Below are 21402 nucleotides of genomic sequence, written 5' to 3' on the forward strand. Positions count from 1 at the left end.
CTTCTAAACTCTGAGAAAGAACGTCAGAGAATCATTTTGTTAACCCTTCTTCAACACTCTTAATCTTTTACTAATAGATCCTGTTCTTTACTTTGTGGATGCAAAATAATACTTAGCTCCTACTGGTCCCTCAAACCTTACATGTTCACCCCTTGCATGGCACATATCATTTTCTCTACAATATTTGGAAGTTCAATTCTTCCAACTTCACCACGTAGAGGCGGAGAACATGGCGGGCTGCAGCGGTGCTGCTGCGTGCTGAGCACCGCGTCTCCCGGGTGAGGGTGAGGGCGAGAGCTCCCTGTCCGTGCCGATGTGCCCGCACAAATTCCAGGAAGTCCTGAGGCCGGGTGAGCCGCAAGGTGGCTCGAATAACAGATTCTGTACTCCGGGGTATCTGTGGTGGAACAGAGAAGCCCTGGAGCTTCGATGCTCTCGGAGGGCTGTGGCATAGGCCCCCCTCAGTGGTGAAGCAGGTAGAGGCAGAGCCAGCACAGGTAAAGGCTGGCTTTGCCCTGACCTGCTTAAGGCTCCAGCAAGAAGGTGTAAGACGGTGAGGAGGGAGAGTGGAGCACCAGAAGGGCCTAGAAAGCTTTCAGGGGGCCAACAAGGACGGCCCCTGTTGTGGAATTCGTGGAGTGGGGGCTCAATTACAAGGTAGAAAGGGTCTCTGACCCTTTATGTTTGGAGACTGCTGGTAACTTCCTTAACTCTTCCAGTTTAGGTGAGGGTGAAGGGCCCCGGGGACCCAGGGGTGAAGCTGTTCCTACCTGTGCATTGGGTCAGGCTCTTAAAAAACAGATTAGAGGTTTGGGCAGCAAAAAATATAGTTACGCTACTCCTAAAATTACCCCCTCTGTGAGAACTTATTTTAAACTTAAGCCTGGGGTGGAAGTCTTCCCATCTAAAAAATTGGTGACTTTACAGGAAAGGCATTCTCAAGGCACTACGGAGATGCATGAGCAGACTGATAAAAGGGTCTCTGGATTAAGGGGCTCTCTCCAAGTAATGAAGACTCCTTTAAGTGTTGGTGAGGAGCCATCCCAGGGAGATGAAGGGGTCCCCTCTCCACAGGCAGCTGGCATCGAGGCTCTTCCTGTCGGAAGGGTAGTACAGAGCTCTTTGGAGGATAGTGTCCCTTGTCAGGACCCGGTTGATCAGTTGGACCCCTCTCGATCGGCTTCTGGTGTTAATCCCTCAGTAGAAACAAGGTTACTCTCCCTTCTAAGGATATCGGGAAAGGATTTTACATATCTGAAAAAAAACAGGCAGAAATAATAGAGGCCTGTGAGGCTTTGGAAAGGAAGCTTGATCTCCTATCATTAAGCACTCAGGCTCTGGAAGTTACAGTGGGAACCATGAAAGAGGAAATAGAAGTGCAAAAAGTCGATATTCAAGCTTTGAAAGACTCTGAACAGGTTCTCCAGAGTAAACTGTAACAATTGGAGAATAGCTCAAGGAGAAATAATTTGAGAGTCCTGCATATTCCGGAAGGGGCAGAAGGAGATGATTTGAACGCATTTCTAGTATCACTCTTTAAGTCCATGCTCTCATTAGAGGAGAGCGAAGAAGAAATTGCGTGGAACATTCAAAGGATACATAGAGACCCCTCCAGGAAAAATCCAAACATCAGCAAGCCTCGAAAAATCCTGATTAATTTTCTAACATATGGCCTGAAGGAAAAAATCTTGTTGAAGGCACTTGAGTTGAGAACCATAAAAGTGCAGGATATTTCCTTTGAGATCAAATCAGACCTCTCCAGGATCACCATCAATAGGCAGTGGGAGTTGGGGCAACGGCTTGAGGAATTTAGATTGTTGTGGGCTTCTGCACAACTTATGTTTCCTGCTACCCTTAGGGTCATGTTCAATAATAAGATGTACAATGTAAGGGATGGGAAGGCTGCAGATGAGCTGCTGGCAGCTTTAAAGTCAGAGGGCAGTGCTACTGAAAAGTAACATCTGTGGTCCTCACCCGGGAGTCAAGTGCGCTCTAATTGTGGACATATCTCGGTCCACTATTCGAAGGGGGTTCTCCAAGGGAGGGGTGGGAGGGGGGAGGGGATGGGTCACAGGGTGGGGAGCATGTGGGGAAAAAAATAAAAAAAGTTTCTCTTTCACCTCAATTAATGTGGCACCCAGTGGATAATGGTTGGTGAGAGCAGTGAATGCCGGGACCCTGGGCGTAGTTCTTTCCAGATACTTTCTTGGAATGTTAATGGTTTAAGAACAGAGGGCGGGAGAGGTAAAATCTTGCAATATCTAAAAGACTCCCCAGCTCAAATTTTAATTCTACAGGAGACTCATCTGACCAGAAAAGAGGGGGTTGAACTCTTTAAAAAGGAAAAATGGTTACACTCCTATGGTTGTACAGAGCACAATTTCTAGTAGATGGACATTTGACTGTACGCTACTACATGATTTGGAGGTTCTGGATCAGTTACGAAAGGAGACAGAGGTCTTTTTTAAAGCCAATCTGGGATCGGCTTCCTTGGCAATGGAATGGGATACTTTCAAAGCAGTTATAAGAGGCAAAATTATGAGCATAGCCAGTTATAAGAATAAGCAGTTTAGGGTTGCTACTTTTCAGTTGGAACAGGAAATGCTTAAAGTAAGGAGTCAATTATTGGTGAGTACTAAGAAGGAGGAGGGTGAGGTTTTGGAGAACAAGTTGAAGGAGGTGAGATCTCAGTTCGAGGAGGTGTTACAAGCTAGGGTTGTTAAAAGAGCAGAGGCTACCAAGCTAGCTCACTTTGAGAAGGGTGAGAATGCAGGGAAATTATTAGCCTGGAAATGCAAGCAGGATTTAGTGAGGAACTATATCAAGGAAGTAGAGATAAATCAAGCAGGCGAGAGATCATCAAGTAGCGAGGCAATGGAGGCAGCTTTTCAGTCTTTCTTCTCTGAATTATATAAAGAAGAGGCTGAGGTAAGAGAGGAGGATATTGGTAAATGGTTGGCGGATGATATACTCCCAACTATCTCACAAGAGGAGCAAGTTTTTTTAAATAGCCCGATCTCTGCTGGGGAAATTAGGAAGTTGCTGATTGGTAGTAAGGACGGCAAGGCACCTGGGCCAGATGGTATTCCTATGGAATTTTATTAGACAATGGCTGAGTTAATAATTCCAGTTTTGGTAGAATTGTTTGTGGCAATTTTTGAAGATAGGGCCCTTATGCCGGGCTCATGGAATAAAGCTACAATTGCACTAATTTTGAAATCGGGTGAGAGTCCGTTTAAGTGTGAGTCTTATAGGCCTATCTCCTTGCTGAACTGTGATTATAAGTTATTTGCTCAAATTCTTGCTGACAGACTCAGCAGAGCGGTGGGTCAGTTAATCCATCCAGATCAGAAAGGATTTATCAAGGGTAGATTTCTATACAAATTTACGTATAATCTGGTGGGGGCAATAGACTTGGCCACATCTTTTGAAATGCCTCTGGCTGTAGTTACCCTTGATGCAATGAAGGCCTTTGATAGAGTGAACTGGAAATACTTAGCTTTCATTTTGAGATCATTTGGTCTAGGAGAACATTTGTGTGGAACAACAGGTCTTATATATAAAGATCCCATTGCAAGAGTTTTAGTAAATGGTAATCTTAAAGAGCCTTTGAAGATAATGAGGGGCACTAGGCAGGGATACCCTCTTTCCCCACTGTTGTTTGACTTGTACATAGAGCCACTGGCAAGGAAAATAAGAGGGAACTCGGTTATTGTACCCTTCAATTTTAATGGATGGGTGAAAAAGGAGGCCCTGTATGCTGATGACCTCTTAGTATGTACGGTGGATTTACCATCCACCTTGCCTACGCTGTTGACTTTAGCTGAAGACTTTGTAAAGTGTCAGGTATCGGGTGAATACTGAGAAAATGGAGGCTATGGCATGGAATCATAAGTGAGTGGGACAAATACAACTGAAGAGAGAAATTAGATATTTAGGGATTTTGTTTACACAAGACATCGATCAGCTTGCAATGACAAAGCCAGTGGTAGAGGAAGGGTGTAGATCTCTTCAGAGATGGATGTATCTTCCCCTGACATTGGTTGGAAGGGTTAATTTGGTAAAAATGATGATTCTGCCCAAAGTAAATTTTCTGTATAGCACTATACCTTTATTAATGCATAAGCAGTATCTGCTAAAACATCAGCAGGCTATTACCTCCTTTATTTGGGCATCAAAAGGCCCTAGGATCTCATGGAAAAAATTGAGGAGAAAGAGAGAAAAAGGGGGGTTGGCTCTTCCGGATTTAAACTATTATGTTTGGGCATTGCAAATGACCTCCATAAAAATTTTGTTTTCTATTCCTGACTCCTCAGCCATTGGAGTGATGTTTAAAGCTCTGCTGGGCACTGTCAATGGAGCCTCTAAGGGAAACCTTTACAAATTTGGAGATCCAAAATTCTTCAAAAAGATAAAATTGAAAACTCCTTGCGGCAAGTTGGTATCATTTGAGGGTTGCGGCGGGAGTTAGCTCTTACAGCCCCTATGCTCCGATTTGGGATCCCCCAGGTACTCCTGAATGCTTAAAAGACGTCTTAGCACTGCCAATGATGAAGGCAGGTATAACGACTTGGGGGGATCTTTTTAGCGAAGAAGTGGTAATCTCCCTGGAGGACCTTCAGGTTAAGCTGGGGGTCCCAGCTCTAGATTGAAATATGCTCAAATAAAAGGCTGGTTACGGGAATCTCGAGTAATAAAAGGCTGGTTACAGGAATCTCGAGTATCATTTGGGGCCGCAGGCTTCTTGGAGAAGAGTGTGTTAGCAGAGTCCACCAGACTCAAGCGGGTTTCAAGTTGGTATTGGGAGATATTAGAAGGATTGGATGGGGAATTTACACTGCCCGTCTCTCTTTGGGGGAAGGATATGCCGCAAGGAAAGGTAGTGCAGTGGTGGGAATCCTCTATGCTAACTCTGTTTAAGATAGTAAAGCCGGCGTCTTTGCAGAGGAACCATCTGTTTACTATACATGGAGCATATTTATCCACAGGAAGACTCTCTAAAATAGATAATAATAAGGCAATCTACTTGTGTTAGACGGTTAGGGGCCAGGTGTCATTTTTCTGTCATTGCACAGTATAGATTTGAGCCATATGTGTCATTATTTTTTGACGTATTACGGGAATGCATGGAATTTTGCAATGTAGGCCCTGAGTGCACCCAGATTCACTCACAATGTTGCATTGGCTATGCAACAATGTTGTAATAATGGTATGGTTACATGTGTGTAACTATCCAGTCATATCTTTACTGTGACATTGGTATGTTGAACCTATAGGTTTGTTTATGAGTCTGCTGCATACAATTACTCATACCTTGTGCCTATGTGTAGCTACACTATGTCCACATACATGTTAGCACATGTGTACTATGAGTGTAATTATGCGTTCAACCACTTCTTTGTGGAAGTACTACATTGTTATGTATGATATACAAATGTACGCATACCAACAACACAAAATATTTGATGGCCTATGTCCAAAACATGGTAAGGCATATGACAGCCATGACAATTTTTACTCAGAGGATGCAGTGGACTAGGACTGGGTTGACATCACGTTACCCCTGACAATTTGCATCTGCATGTCTGTCCACTCTGTGGTGTGTTGTTGGTTTTGCCTTCATGATACTTTGCTACACGTGTGACATTTAGTTCCCCATGCATCTTAGTTGCAGGAGATGGGATGTACACATGTGTCACTGAAGGCTGCTATATGCCGTCTGTGTGTAAAGAGATGTGTAGTGTCATTTAAGTAACATATGACCACAGTGGTGTGTTCTTGGGATGTGAAAGCTCACATAACTATCTTCTTGCATGGGCACATGTTGGACTTTGACAAATGCCTGACCAGTGCCACCTATGTTTCCATATGTCAGAACACATGTGAAGGTCATTTCTTTCAGTCACTGATCTTGTGATACACATGCTCCTACATTTGTGGTAGGTTGCCTTTTGTTCAGAATCCTGTTCACATTACCATGCCTGAGCCATTTTAGTGGTACGTGTGCTGAGATACGTAGTATATGTATGTATGCCACAAACTAGACACTTACATTTGTCCACATCATGTTTGTTATGACTGTCACATACAATCACATACCACTGTATAGCAGTGTTGAAGTCTGGCATACATGGCAACCTACTCTTCATCACTACTGTGGGAGTTTGTATGGCAACACAAACCAATGGTTGCCTGTGGTGGGGCAGGTTTAAGGAGGTCGAGTTTACTCTGGCCACTGTGCACATGGATCAGGCCCCTGAAAATGTAATAAGTTTATGTAGCCAGATCAGCGGTGTTAGGGTGTTTTGAGCGGGGATCTAGCCTCTTCATCAGTGCTGCTCAGCAGAACAATGCACACTCCCCTGTGATCAAATGGACCGGAATATCACATTTTCCTCTGCTGTACTTGATGTCAGCCTTCCCCTTTCATGTACAGAGGACTGGGTACCTGCAGGTGTAGGACATGTCTCATCATTTAATATCCTTAGTAGTTTCCATGGGCAGCTTGGTTAGAGCTTGTATATCTATTGTGACTTCTATTTTGGGATTGTGTCTGGGTACAGAAGTGTTATCTGTCACTGCCTCATGTCATGTTGGCATGCGATGGCCAACTACCAGGTTATGGTTTTGGCCAACATGACTGGGTTATGTACTGACTGGCCACCCTTTCTGTACATATGTTGGATGTTCACATGTAGACATTGATGTGTTGCACAGTCAGTATTGGTCTTTGTGTGTTCCTTCTCCATATTTTACCGCATTACTAGTAAGGAATATATTGTCTCCTACATTTCCCCATTCTTTAGGCTCCTTGTACTTTGCACACATCTTCTACAGCAACACTGTCTGGTCATACATGAACAGGATGCAACATATGGAGGTAAATTGTAGATGTCCACATCTTCTACCCCTGGCTACATGATAGTTACCATCCCATTGATGGTATTTGTGAGATATAATGAGTGCCACTCATACATGACATTACACCTACACGCATACATGACATTACACCTGACACAGCACTTGTGTTGTCTCCAAGTGACCTCCCATGTTGTATTTGCAAGTATCTGTGGGTATCTCTCAGTTGTCCATCCACATCCTCCGTTGAACATAGGTATGCATTTCTTCCAGCATGCCACAACCTAGGTAACTCCTACCCTGACTGAATGATGTTGAGGTGTGAAATCACCTCAGTGCTGTTTTTTTATTAGCCAAATGCAATATATTCGGCTACTTCTACTCCCATTTTGTTCATAGGTCTCTGACATTTTTTAACATTGCACATACCACACCTGATTGCCACGTTGGAGCCCAAAACATGTATGGGATAATTTGTAACTGTTGCTACCTTGCACTTGTTCTGGCATGTGAGTGACAATGAGTGGTGTGTATTGCTTTGTGCTGTGTGATGTTGTTATACAGAGCGTACTAGGTAACCATGCTGACACACGTCAAGCCTTGTTGGTACTAGCAAAACCCTTTGCTACATAGGACATAAACCTGTATATCAGTCTTCACATGTTTATCTGGAATTGCCTTAGGCATGTGTCAAGACAGCAGACTTGCGTGAAAAGTGTGAATCTTATGTACATAGGGAGTGTAACACACTCTGCCTACATTCCACCCAGACAATTATTTGGTGGTGCATTGTCCCATTTAATTCTTAGATCCTGACAATGGGTCATATGTTTCGATAGTGATTCAGCACACATAGCTGCTTCATTTGTCTGGCAACCCAGAGCGCACTCCACAGCCAACATGAATGTGTGCCATAAGTGAGGTATAGTCTACCATGTGCTAGGGTTGTGCCCAATGGCAGTGCCAGGACATAATCCCATAGATACACTGTGCAGACTCTGCCTCTAACATTGGTTATAATCCCTGTACAATTACTGAAGGTCCATAGTTACCAATGGTGTCCCCCCCCGTTGTCACACATGCACCGTGCAGGCAAAGGAGCAATCACCCTAGGATGTGACAGTGTTCAGTCCCTACATTACTTAAACACCATTTGACTACAGCCCCTACCTTATGTGTGCCCCCGCTTGCATACATCCTGGTAAGCATGGTGTTGATGCGGGGAAAGGGCTAGGAATTAGCACCTTGCCCACTTGATGGCACAATATATGTTGTGGGGAATGGATCTAGGCCTTCAGGAGTCACATGCCAGTGAACTGCATGTCACTGATATGTGAAATGGAGGCAGTAGACCCTCTTCCATCACAAAACATGTTGCTACCATACTTGTAACTATTGTGTTTCTTACCTGCTCCCTGAGGTTTGAGTTACATTCCAACGGTATATGTAGGGGAGGATGAGTAGACCAATGGGATTCAGTTGCAAATTATTTTATTTGTGCTATTTACAATGTGATGATGATAGTCCAGTCACTTTGTATAAAGGTTGTGTACTTCTGTGAACTCCTGCAGCAGTGTTCTGTTGTTCCCCCTTCAAATTAGCTGCTCCGTCATCCTCCTCCTCCTCGTTGGGGACGTCAAACTGTTCATTCCAGGGAACATGTGTTCTTATACATATGTTATGAAGTATTGCACATGCCAGTATGATTTTACATACCAGTGGTGGAGCATACAAGAGGCTTCCTCCTTTCAGGGCCAGGCACCTGAACCTTGACTTTAGAAGCCCAAATGTCCTCTCCACCACATTGTGTGTTCTTCTGTGCCCCTCGTTATTTGCACGCTCTTCTACCGTTGTGGGATTGGTAAATGGGGTCATTACCCATTGCTATATGCCGTAACCTTGAACGGCTGCAAAGGAATGAGAGAAGATGTGTTGGTAAAGCTTGATAGTGGTTTGGAATATACCATGGCAGTTGTTAGTTGTAGATGGAGTGGTGACTCAGACTTGTTGGTGGTATAGTGTATGTTCCTGTTTTTGTGAAATGGTTTCATAGGTCTGTGTTGATGGACATGACAATCATGGGCAGTAGCTCAGGGACCTGGGAATTTTCATATTGATTCCAAATTGATGGTTAAACCATTGCAAAGATGTGTTGTGTAGTCCATATTTGAGGCAGTGTCCTATTGTTGGATGGAACCTACCACTTCCTTGCACCACAATGGTATCAGATGTAGAGACACCATGTTAGTCCTACAAAGCCAAACACTGCTGTCCATGTTACCATGTGGCACTACACATGCTGTGCGATACTTAGTGACCCATTGTGGTAGATGATGGTTGTGCCAGCCATCAATTGTACCAGGGTGTGTATCACACATTTGTAGGATGAGCTAATTTGGTGCAGTTTTATCTCCTAGCTTCCAATACATGATTTATCACAGACACTTTCAACATTTGCACAGTGCAGGCTTTGGAAGGGGGCACACCTATTTTTCACATGGGTCCCTATGTATGGTGCATGTAAGGTCAGGTATGTCCTCTATACCCCTGCCAAGTCCTACTTTGGCATCTGTGGTCGTTACAGTTTTGCACACACTATGCACCATGGTGGACCGTTTAGGGAACAGATAAGGTGGTGTTAGGGGACGAAAAGGGGCGCATGTGTGGTGGCTCTAGAGTAGGTGCTCCACCATTTCTCATGATTCTGCCCCATGGTCTTCCATGGCAGGTTAATTTGTATTCCTATGTGTGCGACACAATGCAGCAGACAGGTGTATGTGCACACTACAGGTATGTCAGGGATGTGTAGATCATATGTAATTGGTAATGGCACCACTTGGGTGGCATTTGATATAGGTGCTGCCAGAGGCTTGCACACCACGATTAACATGGGGCTGTGCCTATTTGTGACTTTCTTTAAATGGCCATGGCCTATGTCGTTGACATAGCTGAACTATGTTGGTGTAATGTGTGTGGGATCTGTATTTAGTTGTCAACTAGTGGACACTTGTAGTAGTTTGTAGGTTTCTTCTGTATACAAAGGAGACATTGATCCACCTGTCCACACATGGTGTGCCAGTCAGATTGTGGCTGTGTTATGTACATGTGGGTGTATGTGTTTGCGATGTGCAATGAGTGCGGTGTAGTGTGGCATGTTGCATATGTGTTGTTGTCTGTACATCTCTGTTCCCCTGCTCATGTGTATTTAGTGTGGTGTATGTCTTGCTTGCCCTACATCGTTGGTGTTTTGTGTGTCTGATGATTGGTATTGTGGCTTACCTACGAAGAGGCCATTGCCATATTGCCCATCCTGGAACCGCTCACTGACAGTGAATGGCAGAATATGTAGGCATCATGGACTCTGCCAGGATATTTTCCTAGGATGTTAGTGAAGAGCCCACAGTGGTCTACAACGGCATGCACATTGATGAAATGGGTTTGCTTACGGTTCCTATATATATGTTCGGTTGCTGCAGGTGGCACCAGTTGGACATGGATACAGTCCATTGTACCCTGCACAAGCGGGAATCCAGCAATTTGGTAGAAACATTGCTTGGTCTCCTGCTGCAGTTGCTGGGTGTTTGGAGAGCAGAAGTGGTGGGGTGTGGGGCCAGGACCTTAGGTAGGAAGACTGAGAAGGATGACTGGGACATACCAGACACTTGTGCGCCTGTTATCTGAAAAGATACAGATGCCAGCACATGAAAGACAGCAAGTTTTGTCCTGGGTGGACTAGTAGTGGGAGGTTGCACCCTTGCTGTGATGTGTGGCGCAATGTGGTGCAGCAGGTGTACAATGGACTCCCGGTTCAGTCGGTACATCCTGAAGACATCTTGTTCCCTGAGACCAAGGGTGGTTGTCCGCTGTCTAGAGATTCTCTCCTGCCTTCTGCACTGCCTTTGTGGCTGCTTGGGGTTGCTGTGGGGGTGGTGGAGGGACCTGCTCTCTTCGCTGACGTCTGCAGCGTGTGCCAAGCTGGAGCAGTACCACTTCTATGTTGTCCTGGAGGTTGCAAATGTTCCTTCAGTGTGTTTTCCTTGAGTGGCGGTGTGTGGGCCTCTTTTTCACGCCCGGCCTAGCCAGGTGTTAAATTTTGAGGCTTATCTGACTTAGCTTCATTTTTGCGGTCCGCTTCTTTGGTATGTGTCGTTTTTGCATCAGGAGATAAATATGTCAGCACAGGGCTAGCGTCATTTTTTGGATGGGAACGCCTACCTTGCATCTCATTGTTACAATGAGACGCAAGGTGGGTTGGAGCTTCCTAAAAATGGTGCTAACTCCAATATTTTGATGCTAGATGAGAGGTAAGTTTGCACCGCATTAGCCTAAAAAAATTACGCTAAGGCGATGCTAACTTTCCATAAATATGGGCCTTGGTGTTAACCACTTGAGTTCTAACAGTAGCACCTTTGCCTCCAGACGGCTCCTTGCCAGGATATCATCCAAGCCAGAAATATTGGGGTTTATTTCATGTCTGATCTGTAGATAGCGATACAACTGGCTGCAATGAGGATTGGGGACTCTTCCTGTAACTCTGATAAGGACTTTATCGTTGTCTGAGGCAAAAAGTCTCCTAACTTAAAAATGCCAATACAACCCCAAAGTATGACAGTTGTGCCACCTGCTGGAGCCAAATGCCTCCCCATAAGGAGGGCCAAAGTTCCTGACTGTATCAGCCCACACTCCAAACACCCCTTCTATGGCCAGATGTAGTGTCTGTGGGACGTAGCTTCTGCTAAGAAGATGCAATAGCAAACTAACACAAATAATGGATGGAATGTAGAACCAATCAAACATTCACCTCCAGTCACTGATCTGGGTTTAATTCATCAATTCTTTTGCTCACCTTGCCGCCCCAGTACACAGCCATATACAAATCAGTCTTGACCCTCTCCCCCATGGGACCAGTCCAGCCCGAACTGCCAGGTCCTCCTTGGACTGGAAACAAGCATCCTGGGACTGGTTTCAGGGTACCACCCTTCATCATTTGAATCCAGTAGCATAGTGATCCTAGGTCACAAGTCTGGGCGTACCCAGTGCACTTGGGGAAAAAAAAGCAGATGAGGGTCCCGGACTCAAGAAGTAAGAGGTTTGGTACTCACTTGGTCATCTCTCTCCAACATCGGCTGGCAGCTATCTTGCTCGTCTCTGATGGTCTCTACAGAGCAGGTCCTGCATCTTTTTCTCTGACTCCTGCATGGCTACTGTGCCAAACCCCAGGCTTTTCTCTTCTGTCTGGGAAGCCACGAAGTGGGGGATCTCTGTCCCCATATGTCTGGTCTTTCCGCAACCCTTTCCCATGCACTATTGGAGTTATCAAAGACTGACCTTTTATCTTCCAAAAAGACTATAAGACGGGCTGGGAAGTGCAACATATATTTGATTAGCATGGCCCTCGTCTGCTGTTTGACTGCAAAAAAGAAGCAACACTGTTTTTGTACCTTCAACATATAGTTAGGAACAACATACATCAAAGTGTCCAATTAGCGAGAGGCTCTCAGAGCCATGCCTCTGTCAGCAAATTTGAAAATATGGGCAATGAATGGTTGAAGTGGCGTGCCAAGGGACCTTTCCTGCCTGCACCCTGGATTTTAGTCAGTTCGTAATGAACTAAGTTGGGGCAGAGTCCTGAGAGCCCTCAGGGATCCTGACAATATGAAGACTGCCATGCCTTGAATGCCACTCTGCATCCTCCACATGAGCCTCAAATTGATTGAAGGGCCACAATTTTGGATAGTCAGCTTTCCAGAGTGCCCTCTTACTCTGAAATTCTACCTTCAGTCTCTGTGACCCTTTCTGCTGTTTTCCTCAGGTCTTGGCAAAGCAGGAACAAATCAGGACTGAGTCATCTACTAAAGTTATTCTGCTGCAAAAATTAAGCCTACCTGTCTCTGGGCCCCATAGGGGGTGGCATATAATAATCAAGTCGGCAAAGAAACCTGTACTACCAGTGGACACATTTATAAGGAATTGCATCAGGGCAGCAAGTGCCTCTGGACCTGCACGTATTAAGATAGTCCGTGGAGAGTGCTGTACTAGCAGGGTATGCATCCAGAAAAGATTGAGTTGGGACACCAAAGGCCCAGAGGAGGAGCACGTACAGGATTACACATTTCAACAAACCTGACAAGATATTAGACCACTGGTCATCAAATTGCACACCTGAGGGAATCGCATTGAAGTTATGCAGTGGTCTCAACTTCGGCAGATGAATCTTTGATGTCCTACTGTGGTGCCATATCACACTCCTCTTGAGATTGGGTCTCCGAAGAGGGTACGTGGGAAGAGGAAGGGTAAGGGCACTGGGGGGAGGTGGGTGGAGGCCACCCCTGTGCAGGTTTTTGATGGTGTTAATCTAGCTTCAACGCAGCCTGAGGTTAGTGCATCCCTGGTGGTGGGTGCAGGGTAATCTGGGAGTGGGGGCCCGAGTCAGGCGACAGCACAAACTGTGGCCATTGTGGTCTGACCACAAAACACAGTTGTGGGTAAGGAATCTGGGGCGTCTAGTGAAGGGAAGACCAGTCAGCAGGATCTTGTGGACCACTTGGTGTCCGTTTTGCCATGGATGTCTGAGGTGGGGTTGCTGTCCACCAATTTAGTGGGGAGCCCATTGTCACGGACTAATGAGGGAGACATTAGGGAACAGGCTTGATGATTGGTTTCCAGGTTGGGCACTGCAAAGAGTGACCAAGGGGTCTCAGGGAAAAGGGCCAGAGTCAAACACTAGTGGCGGGTGCAGGGGGCCAGCTCCTTGTCCTCAACCCCTACAGGGGTGGACCAGTTGACTCATGCTGTAGGGTCCGTGGTACAACCGTTCACTTCTGCGTCAGGCGCGTCCGCAACCCAGTCAGTTAATCCCCCATTGGTGGTGACCTCTACAGCAACGACTTCGGTGGCCCGGGGAACTGCAAGTGCAGGGGCTGGCCAAGCTTCATCCCTTACGGGCTTGGGGGATTTTTGCTCAGAGCATGAACAGTTAGGGCTACATGTACCAGTTGAGGTGAGAGAGAAGATTTGGAAGGGGGCTTACATCGATATCTTTGATTTACTGGTTGACAAAGCTGAAAAGGAGGAGGTGCGGCGTTGCAAAGAGTGCATGCATTTCAGAAAGTGTGGGCATAGGCCACAAACAAGGAGAGTGGAGGAGTCTTTGTCCAACTGGGTTAGAGCATTCTCCATTTATCAGGCCATCCTAGTGGAACATTTCAGTGACTTAGGTGCGCAGTTAGCTTGCTATCAGAACAGGATCATGGGGGTGCACGATGAATATGGTGGCACGGCAAGGAAGGAATACGATAAGGAATTCAGGAGAATTAAGGCATATAAGCCTTCGTTGGCATGGGATCAGATACACATAATCACTTGGTTGCATTATACCGATTGCACTCAGGGTCCAGGTCAACATCCCTTTTGTGGTCCTACAGGGACAGGTGCAGGAGCCTCAGGGGGTACTGAGGCCAAGAGGGACACCTGCTGGGATTTCAACCAGGAAACCTGCTTGTGGTCCCCCGAGACATGTCGTTTTAAGCACTGCTGTTCCTTTTGTGGCCAGGCCTCCCACCCAGAATTCAAGTGTTTTAAAAAAATCCTTTTTTGTTAAGGCTTCGTCCCCCATTAATCTATTGGCTATGTTCCCTTGGCTTAACATTTACCCCAACCAAGCAGCTGCGCAGGTGTTGTGTTTGGGCTTTAAGGACGGTTTCAGAATACCGGTTTCGGACTATGTTGGCTTGCCCCATTGTAAGAATCAGCTGTCTCTGTGCTCCAACCCTGGGGTGGCAAGTAAGAAAATCAAGAAAGAACTGGATTTGGGACGTGTGGCGGGGCCCTTTGATGAAATTTCCATGCACAGCTTTGTTTGTTCTCCTTCAGGGGTAGTCCCCAAGAAAGAACCACAGGAGTTCAGACTGATTCACAATCTGTCCGCTCCAAAAGGGCAGTCGGTGAATAAGGCCATTGATGGGGAATTGTGTTCGGTTAGGTATGCTTTTTTGGATCAGGCAATTCAAATGCTACAGGAGCTGGGGCCTAGGGCTTTGATGGCGAAATCTGACAGAATCCGCATTTCGGTTCTTGCCAGTGCATCCGGAGGACTTCTGTCTGTTGGGTTTCCAGTGGGAAGGAAAGTATTTCTTTGATAGGTGTATGCCTATGGGCTTCTCTGTGTCATGTTCATATTTTGAGAAGTTTAGTACCTTTCTGAAGTGGGTATTTAGGGACAGGGCGCGGCATAGGTGGGTTTTATACTACTTGGATGATTTCCTTTGCCTGGGGCTCGCTGGATCTAATCAATGTGCTGGTGCGTTGGATGTATTTACAAAACTCATGAGGGAGTTTGGGGTTCCACTAGCGGAAGGAAAGACGGTGGGTCCCTATTCCACGACTGAATCCATGGGGTAGAGTTGGATTCAGTGGCAGGGAGAAGGTGGTATCATTCTCACATGTGTTGCGACCTTGCCTGAGTGTGCAGAAAGTGACACTTCATCAGTTGCATTGCTTGGTCAGGCAGCTCAAATTTGCGCTGCAAATTATACCCATGGGGTGCCCCTTTTCTTGGTCAATTGCTCAGGCCATGTCATGGTTAAAAGTCAAGCATCATCACACCAGGCTTTCCAACGTAGTCAAACAAGATATGAGGATTTGGGAAACCTTTCTACGTGACTTTAATGGGATGGAACTGTGGCCCAGTCTGCCTAGGTCCAATGAGGAATTGGGACTTTTTACTGATGCAGCTGGTAGCGAAGGCTTTGGGGCTATATTTGGTACAGCATGGTGCGCTCAGCAATGGCCCTTACACTGGGTCCAGGAAGGCTTAGTTGCTAATATTGGTTTCTTGGAACTATTCTCAATTCTAGTGGCTTTGTCTATTTGGCCAGAGGGATTTCGGAATCAGTCAGTGATTTTCTGGTCAGATAACATGTCAGTGGTTGTGTGCATTAACCAGCAAGCAGCTAGGTGCATGATGATCCTAAGGCTGCTGAAAGAGATAGTATTCCTGTGTTTAAGGTTGAATGTGACCTTCAGAGCTAAGCACGTACCTGGTGCGTTGAATAACACTGCTGACGCACTATCCCGTTTTAAGATGCAGATTTTCAGGTCTCACCTCCCTTGAGTGGAGGAGTTCCCAACACCCTTTCCAGAACATCTGTGGCAAATGGAATACCAGACCTTGTGGCAGCCAGCTTAGCACCCAGAACGCAGAAGGCTTACCAGGGAGCATTTGCAGCATATGTTAATTTCAGGGGTGGGGCGGTATCGTCAACATGTTTTGATCCAGTTTCAATCTTTATAATTTTTTAGGGCTGAGGGGAAGTCAATTGCATGCGCCAGGCGTTACTCCGCTGCTATTTCTCTCTTTGCGCAACTGTGGGGGCTGCCCGACGGTACAAAATCATTTTTGGTAAGAAGGGCCATTAGGGAATGGCAGCACATTCAGGGCTCTAAGCCAGACTCTAGGCGGTCCTTCAATGTGGCAAAGTTGGAGGCATTGCTAGTCGCGTTGGATCGCGTTTGTACTTCTACTTGGGTGGTCACCTTATTTAAGTTATCCTTTACCCTTGCCTTTTATGGTGCTTTTAGATTGGGTGAACTGGTCGCACGCAATAAAAGGGACACCTCGGGGGGTCTGCAGTTGATGGATATTCATTGGCCGGAGGGGGCTGGGTATCTGGTGATCACCGTTCCCTGCTCTAAGGCAGATCAGGATGGAAAGGGGGACCATATCCTTTTGGATAGAGCCCTGGGAAGTGCGTGTTGCTGTATACGGAACTTAGAGGTCTTCCTAGCGCAGCGCACTCCAGGGGAGACGGGTGCGGTTTTGGCGCATGCGGACGGCACGCCACTTACTAGGTACCAATTCTCAAAGGTGCTCAAGCGCTCCCTTCTGGGAGCGGGTTTGGATGCCTCAGATTTTGACACTAACTCCTTTAGGATAGGGGAAGCGACTGTGGCAATGGGATTCCCTGGAGCAGCGGTTAAGAGAATTGGAAGGTGGTCATCAGATTGCTACAAACGATATGTGAGACTGCATTTATTATGAGTTCATGTCTTTGACACCTCGCTTTCTTTGTACTCTTTGTAGACGTTTGCGGCAAGTGTTTGATGGTCCCGAAGACCCCGTGCATGCAGGAGTTGCTGGTATCATCAAGGTGTGGGGAATTGGACATTCCCATGTCTGATGTGCAGGTGAACTATTTACAAGGAGTGCCTTTGCGTCATGTGCATCGGAGGCTGGTTTCTGAATCTCTTTCTTTGGCCGAGCCGGGCTACGGATCACTCAATTAAGAACATTCCTGGATTCAATGCCCCCCTTAGGCTACTCATCAACGGGCATCATTGTGCTGCACCTTGGGGGTAATGATCTGGTTTCTCTAGGGTGCCGGCGGCTGTTTGAGCTGGTAATATTGTAAATTGGATGATTGGCCAAAGAAATTCCCTCAGGCTGTCCTTGCTTGGTCGAACATGTTTCCTCGTACTCTCTTGAGAGGCGGGCTCTCAGTAAAAGCCCTCAATGGCTCAGTGAAAAGAATAAATAGCAAATTGGCCAAGTTGTTTTGGACTCCAAGGTTGGCTGTGATCTCGCATGGCTGCATTAAAGGAGATGGGTTTTTTCTGCAGGACGGAGTTTATCTTTCACAAGTCGGCTATGAAATGTTTTTAGAGAATATACTCGCCTGGCTCTCTCAGCATATGTGACCTCTTTCTGGGGGGGAGGCCACATCGTCGGGCAACAATGTGGGCCTGTGGCGGGATGAGATCATGACTGGGAATATAAACGGGTACCTTTTTTATTACAAAATTGGGTGACAAGCTGGGAAGTGTGGACGACATACAGGGTCACGGGGGTTGTGAGCGGTTGCTGGCATCTGGCCCCAGGGCATGCGCCGAAAGTCTGAAGTGAGCACTGGCCCTAGGGGGGTGCTGGGGTGGAGTCTAAGGGTGACAGGGGTGCCCGAGGTAGGTATCCTAGCGGGCAGTCGGGCCCCCTCTACAGCAATCCAGTTTGGAAGGTATGAGAACACCCTGATGAAGATCTTACCCCTGGGATTCTTAGTGTAAGGAGGGTCAGGGTTTGGGGTAATATGAAAACAGTCATGATCTCATTCAGAGCCACCAACATTGGGTACGCAGGAACAAACTGTTTTAGTCAGTGACAGGAATGTGGATGAATATGCGAACTCTGTTAAGGCTAGGCATCCCTTGAACTCTGTAAATACTTTGTGAATATGATTGTGGTTACTGGGTATATTTTGATTATGATTAACAATATTTTGTCAATAAAAATACGGGCAGGGGTTTATGACCCCTAATCCCAAAGCCAAGTGCATCTAAGGTTTTAATTTAAGCTTGCACAGGGGTGAGTGGTGTTTGGTGGTAGGAGGCCTCAGCGATACCCGGCCATATACATTTTGGACTATTAAATTAAATCACATGGAAACTCATGATAAGGTTCCATCGAGAGGATCGAAAAACGACCCAAAAGAGTTTCCCCTAGACCTCTCACAACAACAATCGAGTTGGAACTTTAAAATGAGTTTCCATGCTATTTATTTTCATTTGTCCTGTATGTACTCTGCTCATACTCCAGTCTGCATACCTTTCAAATGGATAATGTTTTGGTTGTATCATGCCAATGATAAGCCTCAAATCACCCTTTAAATACGGTTTTGTTAACTAAACAAAATACACTATATGCAAATGAGGGTCTTCAAGGTTGTAACATTATTTAGATGAATTATTTTTGCTTGCATGAAGCAAACATGTTTTGAATAGAATATTCATCCTGCTGAACAAAGGGTCACAAAATACCAGGTGACTTGTCAAAATGAATCATTTAAGTTAACAATCATCTAAAGTCATTCATAACCAATAAGTTGAGCCAGCAAATGATGGACAAAGCAGGCTTATGCAATTAGTGAGTTTAATGTTAACTGCCTGACGACTTACTTTTAGGCTGAACCACTGCAGGTCCGTGAAAGGAGCTACCCATACAAGCATTGTGCTTAAATGTTAACTGACTGCGAAAAAGCAGCAAACAATGTAAACTGTATTTCACTCTCAGTAGGAGCCCACACCTCTTGTCCAGTCTTATGGTTACTGGGTGGACAATTTACGGCAGTGAACTATGAGGTGTTTGAAGATTTTGGGCCCCATTTATTTTTTGACAGTCGTGCAATCCTCCGTCGCGCTAAGGTCTTCATTGCCAAATTATAAATGTCTAGTGGGCATTGAATGGATTGACAGGAACTGCGGACAAACCAGTTCCTATCAATACATTGTAACTTTGCAGCACAGCTCTGTCAAATATGAAGGTGCTGTATGTCAAAATGGGATTTTGTTTTTAAAAATGAAAAAAAATAAGGATCCCCTCGCCATGGGAGTTATTTCCCATAATAAGGGAGGCATTTTGCAGTTTTTACTATACCTTACGTGGCAGAAAACTAACCTATATGCTAGCCCATCTAAATTAGGTGGACGGACTTTCAGGTCAACCTGAGATAGCCTCTTACTCAGTTGGGCAATCAAAGTGGTCTAACCGTGGAGGGAATGGAGTAGTCTCCACTGTAGTTACACTAAGGGTCTGCCCGCTTTTGAAGCTCGTGAGCCGACCATCACGTTGTTGGAAGGGCACTCCGTTGCGATGGAGTACCCTTTCCCCAACATATAAATCAGGCCTTTAATTACAAATGCTTAGTTTGCCAAATGTGGGAAATTTTGTACTTTGTGAAAAAGTATGAGATTCCTGAAAGCTTCCCTTGATAAACATAGTTGCACTTCAGCCATTTCTGCAGTCAGATGTCCCACCCCAGCATTAAACTTGACATCTCCACTGGCATCAGAGGAACATAATGACTGCTACTATGAGGCATATTCTTTTCCCTCTGCTGGAAGTCCTGACCTAGGGCATGTGGTAGTGTGGAAAGCCAACGGAGCAAAGCACTATAGACAAAAAATAAAATCAGCTGCGGTTTCCTGCCTGAGTGGTAGTAGAAACATTTCTGCTGCAGTGCATCATCTAGTTGCAACCCCAAACTGGTTTTACTTTACACTTCTCCAGTTTGTGGTTTGTAAGGTTAGCATGTTTCCGACTTTGTATCTTCTATAACTGCAAAGGAAGGCAGCAGAGGGAAAGACTCTTATCAATGAAATTCAGCTGAAATTGATACAAATAAAATGTACAATTACCGCTTCCTGTTCTGTGCACAGTCCATGTCCCTATCGGGTAATGACTCTGGAATTCCAGAATCCCTGGTACTGTTGCGTCCCAAGGGCTTCCTGGCATGTTTCTGTTCGCTTCGATTTTCTGAAATATGTTCAATGGGGACTTCATCTATGGAGGTACCATACAAAACATAATTTGAGAAACATCAGTCAATTAGATGAAATAATGCATTTTATTTAGGATTTTAACTTTTAAAAAAACTGGCAGTTATTCTTTCACAATGGATAATTATTTAATTAAAAAAACATTTTCGTTGTGTAATGGTGCATTTCACATGTCAAAACAATGGCCCTCTTACGTTTAGTTTACATTTATTACTATTACAGTGTAGTTATTCTTGATTAGCTACACAGCTGGGAAACCTTTTATTCCAAGTTTGCAAGTAGCAAACTGTGCATCAGCATTAGGGCATCCAAGATTAGCATGTATAAAACAGTCCTTAACCTTATCATTTGTACCTTGTTTGTTCAATTTTCTTTAGTGAGACATATCATTATTTCGTTTTTAACACATCTAATTGCATCACTACGAAATTGTAGTATGTCCCACTGTTATCAAATGCTGTGCTACTGTGAAAGAACAATACAAAAGAGCTATCCCCGCTTGGGGTACTCAGGTTATAAGAAACAACTGCGACTTAGGTTTCATTTGAAGAATGGATTTCTCTCATCAAAATGCCTTATCCAGGTAGATCGCAACAAATATACAGTCCAAAATACTACAAAGTACCCAAACTCAATAAGGTACCAAAGCCAGATACATTCACATGACATATGCAGTTTCAATAGTAAGTACTTCAGGGCAGATAACAATATTTCTTAGGCACCCTCAACAAGTAGGTATGCAGTCTTATTTCTAAAAACAAAGGGGCAGATTTAGGGTTCTCTGCTAAACTGAAGGACCACCCGCCTCATTTGGAGTCAGTTGGACCTTCAGTATGTAGATGGCGGAGACTACTCCATCTCCGATACCAACATACACCTGAGTAAGGGCAGTCAGAGGTATTGCCATTTGTCCGCCCACCCAATTTAGAGTGGGCACACAAATCCCAAGTTTTTCCTAATACTTGCTGCTCTCAGAAGTGTTTCAGTAGGTGAAAATAAACATTTTTAAATGACTCCTCACCATGGGAGTTCATTGCTTGCTTATATTTAAAAAAAATTAAAAAAAAATCCTGCTTTGGGTTTTGTTTTTTGAAAAAAAAAAAAAAAGAAAGTTTGCTCTGCGGCATTGATGGAGCCGCCAGGCACACTTCCAGTATATTGACAGGAACCGCCCTGATGGTGGTTCCTGCAAATGCAGGAGAAATCTGCTGAGCAGGA

At 45.2% G+C, this 21402-nt stretch overlaps 1 protein-coding gene across 1 annotated transcript in view; it reads right to left on the reverse strand.

Moving 5' to 3' along the window:
• Nucleotides 1–21402, reverse strand: part of SPATA1 (spermatogenesis associated 1) — a 277801-nt gene that overhangs the window by 109801 nt on the left and 146598 nt on the right. Inside the window, exon 6 of the mRNA XM_069232296.1 lies at nt 20044–20188. Coding sequence (XP_069088397.1) covers nt 20044–20188 — 145 coding nt within the window. The remainder of the gene's footprint in view (nt 1–20043; nt 20189–21402) is intronic.

The sequence above is a fragment of the Pleurodeles waltl genome, chromosome 4_2 (assembly GCF_031143425.1).
Source record: "Pleurodeles waltl isolate 20211129_DDA chromosome 4_2, aPleWal1.hap1.20221129, whole genome shotgun sequence".
Classification (NCBI taxonomy): domain Eukaryota; kingdom Metazoa; phylum Chordata; class Amphibia; order Caudata; family Salamandridae; genus Pleurodeles; species Pleurodeles waltl.